This window comes from Dromiciops gliroides, chromosome 1 (assembly GCF_019393635.1).
Source record: "Dromiciops gliroides isolate mDroGli1 chromosome 1, mDroGli1.pri, whole genome shotgun sequence".
Lineage (NCBI taxonomy): Eukaryota > Metazoa > Chordata > Mammalia > Microbiotheria > Microbiotheriidae > Dromiciops > Dromiciops gliroides.
This window is the reverse complement of record NC_057861.1, coordinates 580,647,391-580,662,952: the sequence shown is the minus strand read 5'-3', so window position 1 is coordinate 580,662,952 and position 15,562 is coordinate 580,647,391. Positions and strand designations below refer to the sequence as shown.

At 36.2% G+C, this 15,562-nt stretch overlaps 1 protein-coding gene across 1 annotated transcript in view; it reads left to right on the top strand.

Moving 5' to 3' along the window:
- The window catches only part of SVEP1 (sushi, von Willebrand factor type A, EGF and pentraxin domain containing 1), a 340,439-nt gene that overhangs the window by 248,269 nt on the left and 76,608 nt on the right, over window positions 1–15,562 (top strand). The window contains exons 29-37 of the mRNA XM_043978458.1: window positions 6–129; window positions 926–1,096; window positions 1,761–1,934; window positions 3,395–3,514; window positions 5,670–5,846; window positions 6,644–6,728; window positions 7,133–7,324; window positions 8,197–8,364; window positions 13,846–14,518. Of these exons, the coding sequence (XP_043834393.1) occupies window positions 6–129; window positions 926–1,096; window positions 1,761–1,934; window positions 3,395–3,514; window positions 5,670–5,846; window positions 6,644–6,728; window positions 7,133–7,324; window positions 8,197–8,364; window positions 13,846–14,518 (1,884 nt within the window). The remainder of the gene's footprint in view (window positions 1–5; window positions 130–925; window positions 1,097–1,760; window positions 1,935–3,394; window positions 3,515–5,669; window positions 5,847–6,643; window positions 6,729–7,132; window positions 7,325–8,196; window positions 8,365–13,845; window positions 14,519–15,562) is intronic.

Genomic DNA, 15,562 nt, shown 5'->3' with positions numbered 1-15,562 from the left:
TTCAGGTGAAATCTTTGGCTACCTCTTGTCCAGAAGGACTCAGTAAAGGAAATGTGTTGGCCTGGCCGGATTTCCTATCAGGAGTTGTTGGAAAAGTGAAGATTGATTCCAAGAGCATATTCTGTTCTGGTTAGAATTTCATTTGTATGTTTTACTTTAAAGTGATCTTAAAATATACTGGCTACGTTCTTGAGGGTAGTGAGACCATTACCTAAATAAATCAATTCTATTCAGTTTTATTTGAAGTTAATTTTGGTCAATAATTTCCCCCCAACAAACCCTTTGCCAGAACTGCTGCCATGTCTTCTTATGTCTATCCATCCTTTAATGGAAGGTCTAGTGAAGAATTAAATGGCAACATAAGGGAGAATGAAGAGGGAGAAAAAGAAAATTTAAAAAACTAGATGATCAAACTCTGAACAATCAAATGTTTTCTTCACAAAATTGAATGTTTAAGCAGTAGCTCCTTAAACAGCCTGGAAAAATTATTTTGATAATGGAATAATTATTTCTCCATTCCTAACATTCCACAGACTGTATGATGAATTTAAGTCTTCCTATATTGGATAGCTAAATGAATTCAGATGGCTTATTGATTCAAATAGAGGACTTAATTATATTTTTTATCTTTCATTTTTTAAAATGCAAGATTATATTTATCAGACTATTGTTAAAACTGTTTACTCCTTCAACCCCTTGTTAAAACAAAATGATCTGAAACCTCTTTGTCAAAGTGAAATAGTTTTAACTTTATCCCCCTCCCCCAAATTTAATGCTTTTAGGAAAGCCAAGTAGCTTAGCATATTCATAAAAGCAGAATGTGTTTAGCGTTCAGATATGCATGCACAATTAACACTCCATGTGTTGGACTCATGCTGCAGCCGCATTACTCCAAACTGTCTGCTCACATGCATTCTGTCTCCAGATTGTCCATCATTAGACGGATACGTACCTCATCTGCGGACCTTAACAGCAGAGTTAAAACCAGGCTCTAAAGTCAGTCTTTTCTGTGATGCCGGTTTCCAGATAGTCGGGGAAGCTGTTCAATACTGTCTGAATCAGGGACAATGGACTCAACCACTGCCGCACTGTGAAAGTGAGCTCTATTTGTCAATGATGTTGTCAGGACACTTGAAAAAGTGAGGCACCTACTCAGCCCTTTTCAAGGGAGTGAATTATAATAATTCTATGGCCCAGCTTCCTCATCTGTAAAATGAGAGTATTGGAGTAGATCTCTAACCTATGATTCCCATAGCCTAATGATATGGGGAATCGAAGAAACAACTGGGAATAGCTAGGAGAGAGGAGGGGGCTGGCAAATATAGCTGGGACTCATGTATGCATTGATTTACAAAACTAGGGATGGGAAGTACCAGGTACAGGAACTCAAGTGTCCTGACCTGGGGACCAGTGCTCCTTTTATTAAACTATGTCCCAACGCCTACTTTCATGCATGAAACTCATTCAAAATTTTGTAAATCATGACATTTCATGAAAAATCAAAGAAAACCTGAAAATATGCACAGGTCACGTTAAATGTTATTTAAGCCTTGTGCTTCATTTTCACTTGGGCTGCTTTCTGAATTTCAGTAGCCTCACAATTCAAAATCAATCCTTCTTTTAGGTCCCAGGTATATGAGAACCTGTGCTTGACTAATATGTACCTTATGTAAGAGAGGTGTTCTTTGAACTTTCTTAAACCTCATTTCAATCATGTTGCTTTTACTCATAGTGTAATTGTGTTCTTGGCCATGTTGTAGGAATTGGCTGTGGGGTACCACCACCTTTGGAGAATGGCTTCTATTCTGCTGAGGACTTCTATGCAGGAAGCACAGTCACCTACCAGTGTAACAATGGCTATTATCTACTGGGTGATTCAAGGATGTTCTGCACAGACAACGGAAGCTGGAATGGCATCTCACCTTCATGCCTTGGTAAAATGAATCTCATAGTGTTAATGCAAGCTGAAAATACTGTGCTTTGTTTAGTGTGCATCACAGATCACAGATTTAAAGCTGGAAGAGACTTTAGAAGTCATCTGGTCCCTCATTTTATAGAAAAGGATTTAGAGAGAATAAAAGATCTGGTCAAGTCATATAGATAAAAATGAAAAAACTAGGATTTGAACCCAGATCCTCTGATCCCAAGCCAGGGCTCTTCCACCAGACTATGTTCGTTCAACCCAACTTTTGAAATGATCTCAAATATATTTGTATATTGTTATGACCAGTTCTGTTGGAATCAGTGATCTTTAATGATCCCCTAACATTCCAATTACTACATGGTCTTAGCCTAATTGAGCAAATCCTTAATGATCTCTGTGCCTTGACTTATCCATCTCTACAATGGGGATCTAATTGTTTCTACATTATATTTGTAAAATATTTGCAATTTTCAATAATCTATCCTTCACACTGATGCCAGAGTGATTTTCCTAAAGTGATATGGCTTCCTATTGCCTTTAGGATCAAATATAAACTCCTATTTGAAGGAATTAAAAGTGTTTATAACTCTGATTCCATGCTACATTTCCACCCTTATTTTTCTTCACTTCCCTTGATTGCACTCTTGAGTCCCATCAAATTGCTTTTCTTGCTCCTCCTCACCCACAACACTTCAATTTTCAGATTCTCTGCCTTTGCACTGGCTATTTTCCATGCCAGGATTGGCATTCCTTCCTCACCCCCACCCTTGGAATCCCTTGTTTTCCTTCAAGCCTGAATTCTAGAGACATTTCCAAGAGATCTTTCCTGGTTCCCACAGCTACTTGGGTCTTCTCCCACAAAGTTCCCTTGATCAACTCCTCGCCGCGGATCCTGCCAGTTACATGTCTATCTGCCTCAAATAAGTTTTAGACATACCTATGTTATGTACATGAAGCAAGAATATAAACTCCTTGAGGGCAGGGACTGTTGAACTTTGTTTATGTGCCTGGAATTTCATAAATATTTGTTATGGGATGGAAATCTTAGGTTTCAAAGCATAAAATAACCAGATTATATAATCCTTAAGAACTGGGAGTTACTTGCACATGTATAACCTATATTTGATTGCTTACTGCCTGGGGGGTGGGGCGGGGAGGAGAAAGAGGGAAGGAGGGATAGAATTTACAACTCAAAACTTTAAATAAAAATGTTTAAAAAAAGAATTGGGGGTTACAATGAGAGAGGAGACAAGGGAGGGAGGAAAATTGGAACTCAAAATTTTTAATAAAATCGCTTTTATACATCATTAGAAAAAAATATCATTTTCAAAAAGAATTGGGAGTTATAGATATTGTTTTCATTTGTAAGGAAAAGAACAAAAACAGACTTTGAGGATCACCTGCAAATTTGTTGCTAGCATCCAACTCTAAGAATGATTACTTAGATAAAATGCTGTACTTGGGTTTTAGATGTCGATGAATGTGCAGTTGGATCAGATTGTGATAAGCACGCTTCCTGCCTTAATACAAATGGGTCCTATATATGTACATGCATCCCACCCTACACAGGAGATGGAAAAAAATGTGCAGGTAATAAGCATTCTCACCACTAGCAATAAAGATCCTGATATACCCTCCCCCTTTTGCTAACATATATGTGTATGTGTATCTATATATGTACATATGTATATACACATATAGATATATACATACAGATATGTATATATTTAAAATTGGTTTTATTTGAAGATTGATTATATTTGAAATATATTAACATTTTGAGCACCATTCCAGTTTTGTTTTGTTTTATTTAATTGATGCTTCCACAAAAATTTAAGTGAATTAAATATTTTTTTAAAATCTAATCACATTTTACCCCTAACATTATGATCTTAAGGCTTTCTTGCTTTCATTTATGATTGACCTTCAATTGATAACAGATCTAAACATTTCTACAAGCCATTAGTTAATGATCAGTAAATATATATATTTAAGTTCCTGGAGAGCAGTTTACTGCTCTAATTCTAAGATGAATTCTGAATTCTTTTGTGTGTGTGTGTATGGGGAGGGGTGGGGGAGAGGGCATATACATAATTACACCCTAATTTATCTGTTTTGTAACATTGGAATTTCTTTTATTGGGTTTTTCTTAAAATGAAGCATACCTGTGTATTGGGGGAGGGTTTGGGGGAATGGGAAGAATCTTTTTTTTTTTTTTTTGTGCCAGGCAGTGAGGGTTAAGTGACTTGCCCAGGGTTACACAGCTAGTAAGTGTCAATTGTCTGGGGCCGGATTTGAACTCAGGTCCTCCTGAATCCAGGGCCAGTGCTCTATCTACTGTGCCACCTAACTGCCCCCAAATGGGAAGAATCTTGAGTGTATGTTGTTTATCTAGAGGAGTATATTCACCTGATAACTAGTACATTTGATAATTGCATAGGGCTACTTTGCAGCTTCTTATGTGTTCAGTGCATTTGTGCTTCTCTTGTTGACTCCACTAGAGACTAGTTGTAATGAGCAAATCACTTATGGTCCGTTCTCTATCCTTCAATATCTGCAAAAGAAGAATGAAAAAGTGGAGCTTTCTATTTCCTTGTCTTTAGTGTTTTTCTAGTAATAAAAATAACTACTTGAAAAAAAGTATTTTGGAAGTTCTGCTGGAATGTTATAAACAAGCATTAATTGAGACTTTTTTTGATTTGTGGCTTTAAAAAAAATCAGCATTCCATGTTAAAACATATTTTAACTAAATGGATTTTTGGCCCTAAAATGTTAACTCAACACCCTAGTTCTCAGAAACAAATGTGAATCTTAACCTAATATCAAGTCACCTTTCATCAGCATTATAGCATCGCAATTTGGGGACTTTGCTGCTACTAAATCAGTTTCATTAAAGAAAGTAGCATTCCAGGGGCAGCTAGGTGGCAGAGTGGAAAGAACACTGATCCTAAAATCAGGAGGACCTAAGTTCAAATCCGGCCCCAGACACTTGTGACCCAGGGCAAGTCACTTAACTCTGCCTCACAAAAAAAAAAAAAAAAAAAGCAGAATTCCTAAAAAGTTTGGCCTTTTCAAACATATTTTTAATGTAAATATTATTTAAATGAACAAATTAATCATTAATATGTTATTAGATATATTTTAATTTTTAAATAGAATTAATATAAATATTAGTTTTGCACCATCATATTCTGTCAGATAAGCAAAATATTTCTTTATAGAATTCAGAATGGCTTTGCATCTTTGAAATCTGGTCTACTTTCTATTAGCTTCTTTCTGTCATGGTTACTTAGATAGCTGGATCAGATTGTGATGATCATATTCAAGATTCTCAAACTGCATGAAGTATCTTCAAAATCTCAAGGGTTTGGGGCAGCTAGGTGGGGCAGTGGCCCTGGATTCAGGAGAATCTGAGTTCAAATATGGCCTCAGACACTTGACACTTACTAGCTGTGGGACCTGGGCAAGTCAATTAACCCTCATTGCCCTTCATAGAGCGAGAGCGCGAGCGAGCGAGAGAGAGAGCGAGCGAGAGAGAGAGCGAACGAGAGAGAGAGCGAACGAGAGAGAGAGAGAGAGAGAGAGAGAGAGAGAGAGAGAGAGAGAGAGAGAGAGAGAGAGAATGAGAATTGAACTCTCTGAAGAGAAAAAATCTCAAGGGTTTTTTCCCTATTTTCAAAACTAGTTTTCATTATACACACATATACACATGTATATATTTAACCAGCCATTTCTTTCTTTCAAGAACCTATAAAATGTAAGGAACCTGGCAAAACAGACAATGGTCATTCTTCTGGTGATATTTATACAGTTGGTGGAGAAGTGACTTTCTCTTGTGAAGAAGGCTATCAACTAATAGGAGTAACCACAATTACATGTTTGGAGTCAGGAAAATGGAGTCACCAAATACCATTTTGTGAAGGTAGATCTTAGTTAAATTCTTTGTGCTATACTGGCACGTACTGATAACATTAGATCTTCAAATGTTTCAGCAGCATCTTTTGTATTTGATGCTACTGCTGCTGTCAGTGTTATTTTTAGGGGTGTTCCTGCATTGCAGCTTAAGTCACTTCAGCTTGGTGGGCCTCAGTTTACTCATCTGTAAAATGGAAATAATAATATTTTTACTACTGGCCTAACTCACAGGGTTGTTATGAAGGATGTGTAAAGTGCCCTTTTAAATTTGTTATTCTGCATTCAAATTTGGTTTAACTCCCAAATACACCAGTGAATTTTTAATCTCATCAATGTTGGTGTTGGCTCCATAGATATAAATCTTAACACACCCATTCCTTCTAATTCTATTCTATCCTTGTCCTTTGCCTCACATTAATACTCCACTAAGGATCTCCCTAGCTCCCCAGAGGCCTTCCTTTAGGCCTTTCTGTATATTCCCGGTACATAAAAAATGTCCACAAAAATAATGGTTTAGGGGCGGCTAGGTGGCGCAGTGGATAAAGAACCGGCCTTGGATTCAGGAGTACCTGAGTTCAAATCTGGCCTCAGACACTTGACTTACTAGCTGTGTGACCCTGGGCAAGTCACTTAACCCCCATTGCCCAGCAAAAAAAAAAAAAATAATAATAATGGTTTAAAAAAATTGTATTACCCTCAAATATCTAAGAAATGTGTTGTTGTTGTTGTTGTTTTAATCTCTATCTTTAAATGATTTTGGCCAACTAAACAAATACAGTATTTTTTGTTTCCATTTCCTGGAAGCCATTTCCTGTGGTGGGCCTGTTGTTCCAGAGAACTGTGGTATTGAGGGATCAACATTTACCTATGGTAATAAAGTGATTTACAGGTAGGAGTCTGATTGTGATGAAAACAATTTGCAAGAAATTTTTATAATGTGCTGATGACATAGTGATCATTGAGCAGAAAGAGAGAGTGTAATCCTGAAAGTAAGATAGAAAGGTGCATTTTTTTAAATTTAACAAAGAATTAAGAGAATTGCATATTCAGCTTTTTAAAAATTAAACTACCAGTAAATCACATGGCCAGTGAAAGATTATTTGGAGGCAGTAATTATTTCAATAAAATGACTTCACAAAGTTTTTAATGGATTTGTGTATTTGCTAATGTTCTTTGAAGGATACTAGCAAAGTGAAGTTGGAAAAAATAAGAAAGAAAAAGAGGAAGGAAGAGAGGAAGGAAAAAAGAAACAAAGAAAAATGTGCCTATGGATTTTTCTCTTCTCTTCTATAGGTGTAATAAAGGATACAAACTGGTTGGTGAAAAAGAATCATTTTGCCTTGCTAATGGTGCTTGGAGTCATGCTCCTCCCATATGTGAAGTAGTGAAATGCCCCAGTCCACAAGACATCATAAATGGAAAATATGTACTAAATGGATTAACTTACCTTTCTACTGCAACCTATTCATGTAATAATGGATACAGGTAAAAAACATGAGATACCTATCAAGCTTGCTTCATATTTTACTTACTAATGTATCTTAACAGAACCACTAGAATGTATCAGCAAATCCTTGTCATAAATAATAATTACTCACATTTACGTAGAAGTTTGGAGTTTACAAAGTGGTTAGCAAGCCTATAATAGTTGTTGTTATTGCAATCAGTAGTTATTGCAAGTCATTCTTAAAGTCAGTAGTTATTCCAAGTATTCTTTTACAGGTGAATAAATTGAGGTTTAAAGAAGTTAAAGACTCTCCCAAAGAAAAACAAATAATCAATGTGTTTGTCAACTTAAATCTCCCATCTCCAAATTCAAAGCCTTTTTTGCTCCCACAATGTAGAAGGAGGGAAAGAAATCCATGCATATATACAGATCAACAAACCCCATCAAAAATACATCAAAATGATGTGTCCAGGTCAGTCTTAATGTCCATTGTTGATGCCTAAGTACAAGAAATTGAGAGTGAGCTCAGCTGGGGTGATTCAGATGTATAAGTCAAAGCTGGATCTGACCACAGCTTTCAAGATCACTTTTCAAGACCAGCATATGCCATGTCCTTAAGCCAACCTAGACACCTGCAAGTAAGGCCGTGTACCACAAGCATGACACAAAAGGAAAAAAGACTCAAAAACAAACACTATCTTTCATCTAAGACAAATGTTCCCACTTTTTCTCAGCACCCCATATAAGCCCAGATACACTGCCATCCTCCCATTATCTAGCTCACTTAAATTCCCTGGAGGAAGTTCTGTCTTCAATTGTATTTCCCCCATTTTGTTTTACTTCCTTCTGACTCCATCTGTCCTATTTCAAGAAGAGCTAATCAATGTTATGCTATTATTGTGTCTTTTAGCTTACAGGGACCTTCAGTTAGAGAATGCACAGCTACAGGAAATTGGAATGCAGCACCCCCTGTGTGTGAGCTTGTCTTCTGCGGAGACCCTCCAGCCATCAAAGACGCCATGGCTGAAGGCAATAATTTTACATTTGGAAACACCATAACTTACAAGTGCAAAGAAGGGTATGTAAATTCAAAGGAACAGAGCACAGAAAAAGCTAGTCCCACTGAACAATAACCAAATATGTTTTGTAAACATGGGGATTGTCGGGAAAAGGACTGACCAGTAATAAGGAGAAAGGGAACTAACACACAGCTCTTCCAAAGCCTCATGTCAAATTCTCCTTAGATTGCAGGCTCATGAGTCCAAACACTTTTTTAAAATCATATCTTATGAGTAAAAGACGGCTTTCTGGGAATAAAAATGACTATGATTGAATCATTGCTGTGATATTCTCCAATTTTATCTTTTAAGTATAAAAAATGTTTTGGTTTTGTTTTCTGGGAACATCAAAGTTAGTAGATGATGTAATTTTTAGCAATGTGATCATGACAGATTTGGAGTGTTTGTGTATGCCTTGTGCCTCCTACAGTGGCTGGCACAGCAAATATTTGTTGAGTGAATGAATGAAACTTCAAGTTCAGTTCAGTCCTAAACTAGATAGCAAAGACTCTTACATCTCTCCACTCATGGAATATTAAGATGAACTCCAAAACCTTAGGCCAGCCATCTTTAGAAGTCTAGATTTTTTTCTGTCCATAATCTACCCACACATTCCCTTAATAGAACCATGTGGCATGAGTTGCCCTTGATGATTAATAAGGTTCTGTTTTATTATGTGTTTTAGGACATTTCCTATCTGTAGATGGCTTGAGAAATCTTACAAGTTAAATATTCTATAAAATAGGACATCTAGCAGCAAAATTAAACAGGTATCCAAGGAAAGCAAGAGTGGTAAATAAGATGAGGTTACCTTTGATGACCTCATACAACTCACAGAATATTATATACTAACTTCAAGGAACTAGATGATCTGCCTTTGACATGGAGGATCAAAGATAACCCCCAAAATCATAGGTTCATTGGAGTATAGATTTAGATTTGGAAATGACCTCAGAAATCATCTCCTCTACCTCCCCTCATTTAACAAATAAGGTAACTAAAGAGTTGAAATTATTTGCCAGGGTAGTAAGGGGCAAATATGGGATTCAAATCCAGGTCTTTTAACACCAAACCCAGCACTCTTTCCAATGTACCATAGTGCTTTGCAACTTGTAATCATTACCCCTTCTTTATCAGTATCCCCAATTCTCTACATGTGGATTCTTTCCCTGTAGTATTTGTAGTAATCCTTAAAAAAAAAAAACCAAAACTACCTAAGATCATGTTATATTGCTTCTATGTAACATGGAGAGGAAAGAGGGGAATAGAATCTGTATTCATATACCTAACTAGAAAGAAAAGTAGAAAATCATGGAAGGAGATGGCAGTCACAATCCAGTAGGTGGTACCAGTGAGCCTGCTGGCACCCAAGAGAAATGATATCATGTAACAAAGGAGTCCTGGGGAAGTATCAGGAACTCTGCCCTCCATTTCCAAGCCTATGGTACCACACCCTCCATAAAGGCAAAAAGTATTACATTAAATCATAATGCAATAAAGGTATTCCTGTAGGGAACTGAAGTAATTAGTCATGGGTACTTTACTTTCTGGTGATCCAAGGAATAGAACTCTGAGAACCTAGATAACTGGGTAACAAACAAGTCAATTACAATGGGTCTCAGTCATCTACTGACATGAGAGACCTTGGCAAGCCCTGGATCTTACTCAGTTCGTGATTAAATTCTCTAACCACATGGCCTCACATTATAAATCTATTAAATCTTATGCATACTATGCGGTCATTTATATATTTATTAAAATTTGATAGATATACACATAGATACATGCATATTTTTGAAGATAAAATGGGATTAATAAAATATAAATTGATTTTGAAAGTGCTATTAAATTCTTAGTAGCTTCCCTTTTGCCTCATGAATTTTTAGTATAGATGCTAACAGTATACCTACTATCATATTGGAGGGGACCATGAGATTTTTTTATGTAAAAAATGGAATCTCAAGAAAAGATTAGAAATCACTGTGTTAAGTTCTACCTTAATCTCCTTATCCTCAAAATCTTACTGTTCAATTATGCACACAGTCAGTCCAAGGACTCACATTGTTGAGTGTCAAAGTAAGTTTAATGGATGAATGATCACTTTTAAAACACTCTAGATTGCCCATCTTTAGATCATGGATTAAATTCCAAACTAAGTATTAAATGACCAGTAATACTGACACTATGATTAGAAATATAAATTAGTTCTCCAATCTAGGGAATGGGGGAGATCTTTGTATGGGTAGAGAGGACAGATGCAGGAAAAAATGATGAAGAAATTTGGTTTATTACAATTTTCTTTGAAAATCACCAATATCTTGATGTGAGGTGGAAATGTGCTTATAGAGTAGTATCTTTCGAGACAAGACAGAAGCACAGCAGCCATAACAAGGTTGCTATTTCTGTTGGCTAACCTTGCCCACAAGAAATCATAAAGACACTTTCTCAGTTCCATGAAAATGGGAAAATGAGAGGCAAGTTTTTCCCCCAATACCATGCACACAAAACATCCCTCTTGTTTCCCATTTTCTAATCTAAAATTTATTTCAGCACTTTAAGAAAGATGCATGACTTCATTGGCACAGGTGCTCCATAAATGTACATCACAACCCCTCCCTGCCTTATTAGACAGTTTCATGAATTACTTTGCCCATAAAATGTATCCCCTGGTGGGGATAACTTTATTGTAATGAGTATCTTTTCACAAGGAAACCTAGTCTTTGAAGATTTTCCAGTCAGGACTTAGATGCCAGACCTTAGTAATCCAAGGTCTCCTTCATACTATGAGGCATCACCAAAGGGTTTTCTTTTGCTTTAAGAATCCAAATGTGGCAAATTTATCTTTGCTCCACTAAGGCACTGCCTCTTAAATTATTTTTTAAGCATTGGGTGAAATGATCCACATGTACACAGGGCAAACTACATTATGGTAACTGGAAGAGGTTTATTTTTTTGTTTTTTAAAGAGAAAAAATTTGTGTCAGAACAGTTAGAGAAACAACTTGTCTCTGGTCAAGAGTCTGCAGAATTTTAGTACATTAGAACTAGTACTATGATGAATTAGGGAGGATTTTATTTTGGTAGATTGTGCCAATTCTTCTTATAAAACATTTATTGATATGAAATTCTGAGATAGATGATAAGAGTGATCTAAGTATTAATTTCTTTAAACAAGGAATATGGGGGTCAGCTAGGTGACACAGTGGATAAAGCACTGGCCTTGAATTCAAGAGGACCTAAATTCAAATCTGACCTCAGACACTTGACACTTACTAGCTGTGTGACCCTGGGCAAGTCACTTAACCCTCATTGCCCCACCAAAAACACACAAAAGGAATATGGACTAGATCCATGACTTCATTGGCATCGGGGAATATTAAAAACTCTTCTCTCAAAGTGGGCTGACAACTCTGAAGCTTAAAGTCTTGGAGAGTTGTCTAAAACCCTGACAGGTTCAAAGTTTTGCCCAGAGTCACCCAGCCTATGAGTAAGAGGTAGAACTTGAACCCATATTTTCCTGGCTTGACGACTAACTCTATAGGCTATGGCACACTGCCTCTCATTTAAATAATTTTAAATGATACAAAATCTAAAATGTTGGGATATTTCATTTATTTTATGCCATTTTGATCTATACAAATATTTTTAAAGTTTTCTCTAACAGCATGGATTAGGACTTGGGTCTGAGGAAAAACACAAAACAAAGATACTGTACAAGAACATGTAAAATGATCTGATTTATATTTTATATGTTTCTAGAATCTCACCCAATAATCTTTTGAAAATAAACTCTAATGAAAAATGAGAATGATTTTATAGTTGCAATTTTCATTAATACAATTGAGAATTCAGCTGGAAAGATTAATCAGAGACCTACATGTAAGGTTATTAGATACCTTCTTTTCATGAGCAGAAATTAAAAGAGCAGCATATGTCTGTTTAAACAGCTGCCTTTTAAAAAGAGCAGATAGAATGAAATTGCCTTAGTAATTTGCTGCCTTTGAATACATAACAGTGATCAAAGACAAATTATTAGTATTTTAAGTTTTCCAGTAACAAAACATTTGCATGTTTGAAAAGGATCAAAGTAGGGAACCATATTTTCTTTCAGGAAAAAGAACTGTTATTGTCATGTTATATTAATTTTGTATAGCACTTATATTTTATATCACTTTGGAGGAAAAAGAAAAGTAGAATTTATAAACTTGACCATGTGTTTCTAAGAATATTAATAATAACTTAAATTTGCATAGTATTTTTTTATCACTTCAAAATCCTACATTCTAAATTTTACAATTTGCTATTAGTAGTAATAATGCTCATTTACATTTGTAGAGCTATTTATATTTCAAAATTTCTCACTTTCTCAAACTAACCGTTTATTATTAGTATTAATAATACATTTATATGGTGCTTTACTACATTTCAAAACACTTTCACATTTTCCCATTTGTGCTCCACAGTAGTTCCATGAGGTAGACAATGAAGGTATCATTATTTTATAGATGAAAAAAGCTCAGACATTAAATTATTTGCTCCAAGTCATAATACTGTTTGATTCATTCAATTTTGATTCATTTAATTTAATTCATTCAATAAAAGGAGTCCCTACTATGTGCACACTACTGTCCATGGTGCTGAATTTACTATACAAGCTGGGACACTATCTACGTTTCCTTTCCTCTACTGCAGTGTTTTTTTCTACCAAATGATATACTGAAATCAGTGAAAAGATGATAAACCTAAAGGTGTTTGGAGTAACATTTGTCCATTTATCTCATAGAGTTTATTTACAACAATACTATATTACATATTCCAATAATAGTACCGATGTTAAGGAAGTAGCATGGTAAAGAGCATTGTTCAGTCATTTTCAGTCATGTCCAACTCTTCATGACCCCATTTGGGGTTTTCTTGGCAAAGATACTGGAGTGGTTTGCCATTTCCTTCTCTGGCTCATTTTACAGATGAGGAAACTGAAACACATGGGGTTAAGTGGCATGCCCAGGTTCATGCAGCAAGTAGTGTCTGAAGCCAGATTTTAACTCAGTAAAATGAGTCTTCCTGACTCCAGATCTGACACTCTATCCACCCAGGTGTCCTGTTAAAGAGCATAATGATTCTGAAAAGAGCATTGACTCTAGACACAAAGGACTTGGTTTCAAATCCTTCCTTTGTTTACTACCTGTATGAGTTAAGGCAAATCCATAATATGCTAACCTGTAAAATGATGGGGCTGGTCCAAATTGTCTCTGAGGTATCCCCTTCAACTTTTTAAACCTGTGAAACTATGACTTTATAATGACAGGTTATAGGTGATTGACCTTTTCATTTAACTTAAAAATTAAATCCATAAACTTAAGGGGTAAATTTTTAGAGGAAAAATATTGGAGAGTGGGGGAGAAAGAAAATTGATGTTTGATAGTTGAAAAAAATAAAATGTATACAAAGAATGTTTCCAAACCCATACCTGGGATTCATTTCTCTCCTCGAATATCATAGGTATACTCTTGTTGGTACTGAAACCATTGAATGCCTGGCAAGTGGCATGTGGAGTGAAAGTGATCAGCAGTGCCTAGCTGTTTCCTGTGATGAACCTCCTACTGTGGAACATGCCTCCCCAGAAACTAGCCACCGCTTATATGGAGATGTTGCTTATTACTACTGTGCAGATGGCTATAGCTTGGCTGGCAACTCCCAGCTGCACTGTGATGCTCAGGGGCAGTGGGTTCCTCTGGAGGGCCAGGCTGTGCCTCACTGTATAGCTGATTTCTGTGAGAAACCCCCAGCTGTCCTATATAGTATCCTGGAGTCTGTAAGCAAAGCCAGATTTGCAGCTGGATCCATTGTGAGCTTTAAATGCATGGAGGGCTTTGTCCTGAACACCTCAGCTAAGATTGAGTGTATGAGAGGTGGTCACTGGAACCCTTCTCCCATGTCAATCCAATGTATTCCAGTTCGGTGTGGAGAACCACCAAGTATCAAGAATGGCTATGCAAGTGGAAGCAACTACAGTTTTGGAGCTGTGGTGGCTTATAGTTGCAACAGGGGATTCTATATCAAAGGAGAGAAGAAAAGTACCTGTGAAGCCACAGGACAGTGGGGTAGTCGCATACCTACCTGTCACCCAGTGTCTTGTAATGAACCACCCAAAATTGAGAATGGATTTGTGGAGGTAAGAGGTTGATTGGTTGGAAATCACTTAAGTCTGTGGATACTAATGCATTTGGTACCCAGACCATCATGATGCAAGTAGAATAGCACCAAGCTGTTAATGATTTAGAAAGTCACTTAAAAAAAAAAAGTGAAGTCACTAGAAATAGTACCAAGTGGTTAATGATTTAGAAAGTCACTTTAAAAAAGAGTAAGTAAAGTCACTAGAAACAATAATCAGTGATTTCTGATAAAGGAGAAATAATTCTTTTGGTGATTTACTTTAAAAATAAAGTGTGCATATGCATATATATGTATTTCACATTTGTAATATAGTATATATAACATTCACATATATTATAATCAATAATAATATCCTTGAGCAAATATTAAAGCCATGAGCTCAAAATAGAATAGATTTCATCTTAGTGGCAGAGAGAATATTATGCAGGTGCCACTACCTGTAATAATATCATGTACTGATATTCATCCTAAGATTTGTGGATGTATCTTGGCCCAGCCCTAAAATTTTAATTAGAAAGGACAGATTGAATGTATTGTGGGCACTCTGCTTTATGAGATAGGTATGCCCCAAGAATGTTGGCTGAAAAGCAAACTTCTGTAAAACAAATCCTAACTCTTTAAAAAAAATTTTAATTTGTGGAATAAAACAATGATTTCCATAATAGTACAATTTTTAAAAAGATGACTGTATGTGAAGCTGCAAATCTATTATGTACAGCTTGCTGTGTGGATAGATAAATCTCACAGAATTCTAGAACTGGGTGACACCTTGAGAGCTTATCTGATTCAGCCCCCTGTTTTCAAGTAGTGAGAGATTGAAACCATTCAGGTCAAATGATTGCCCCTTGTTTCCTTTAGAGTTTCCAAGGAGAGAGATTTCATGGTCTCTTTCATTAATTCGCCCCAGTGTTTTATCCCTATGCTGTTCAAATTTTTCCTACTTTGAAATGACAATTTTGTCTTGTTTGGTCCTTCAAGATATCCTCTCCTTCAAATCCTTTAAATACTTTGAATTATAGATTCTTTATATTCTCAGGTGGGG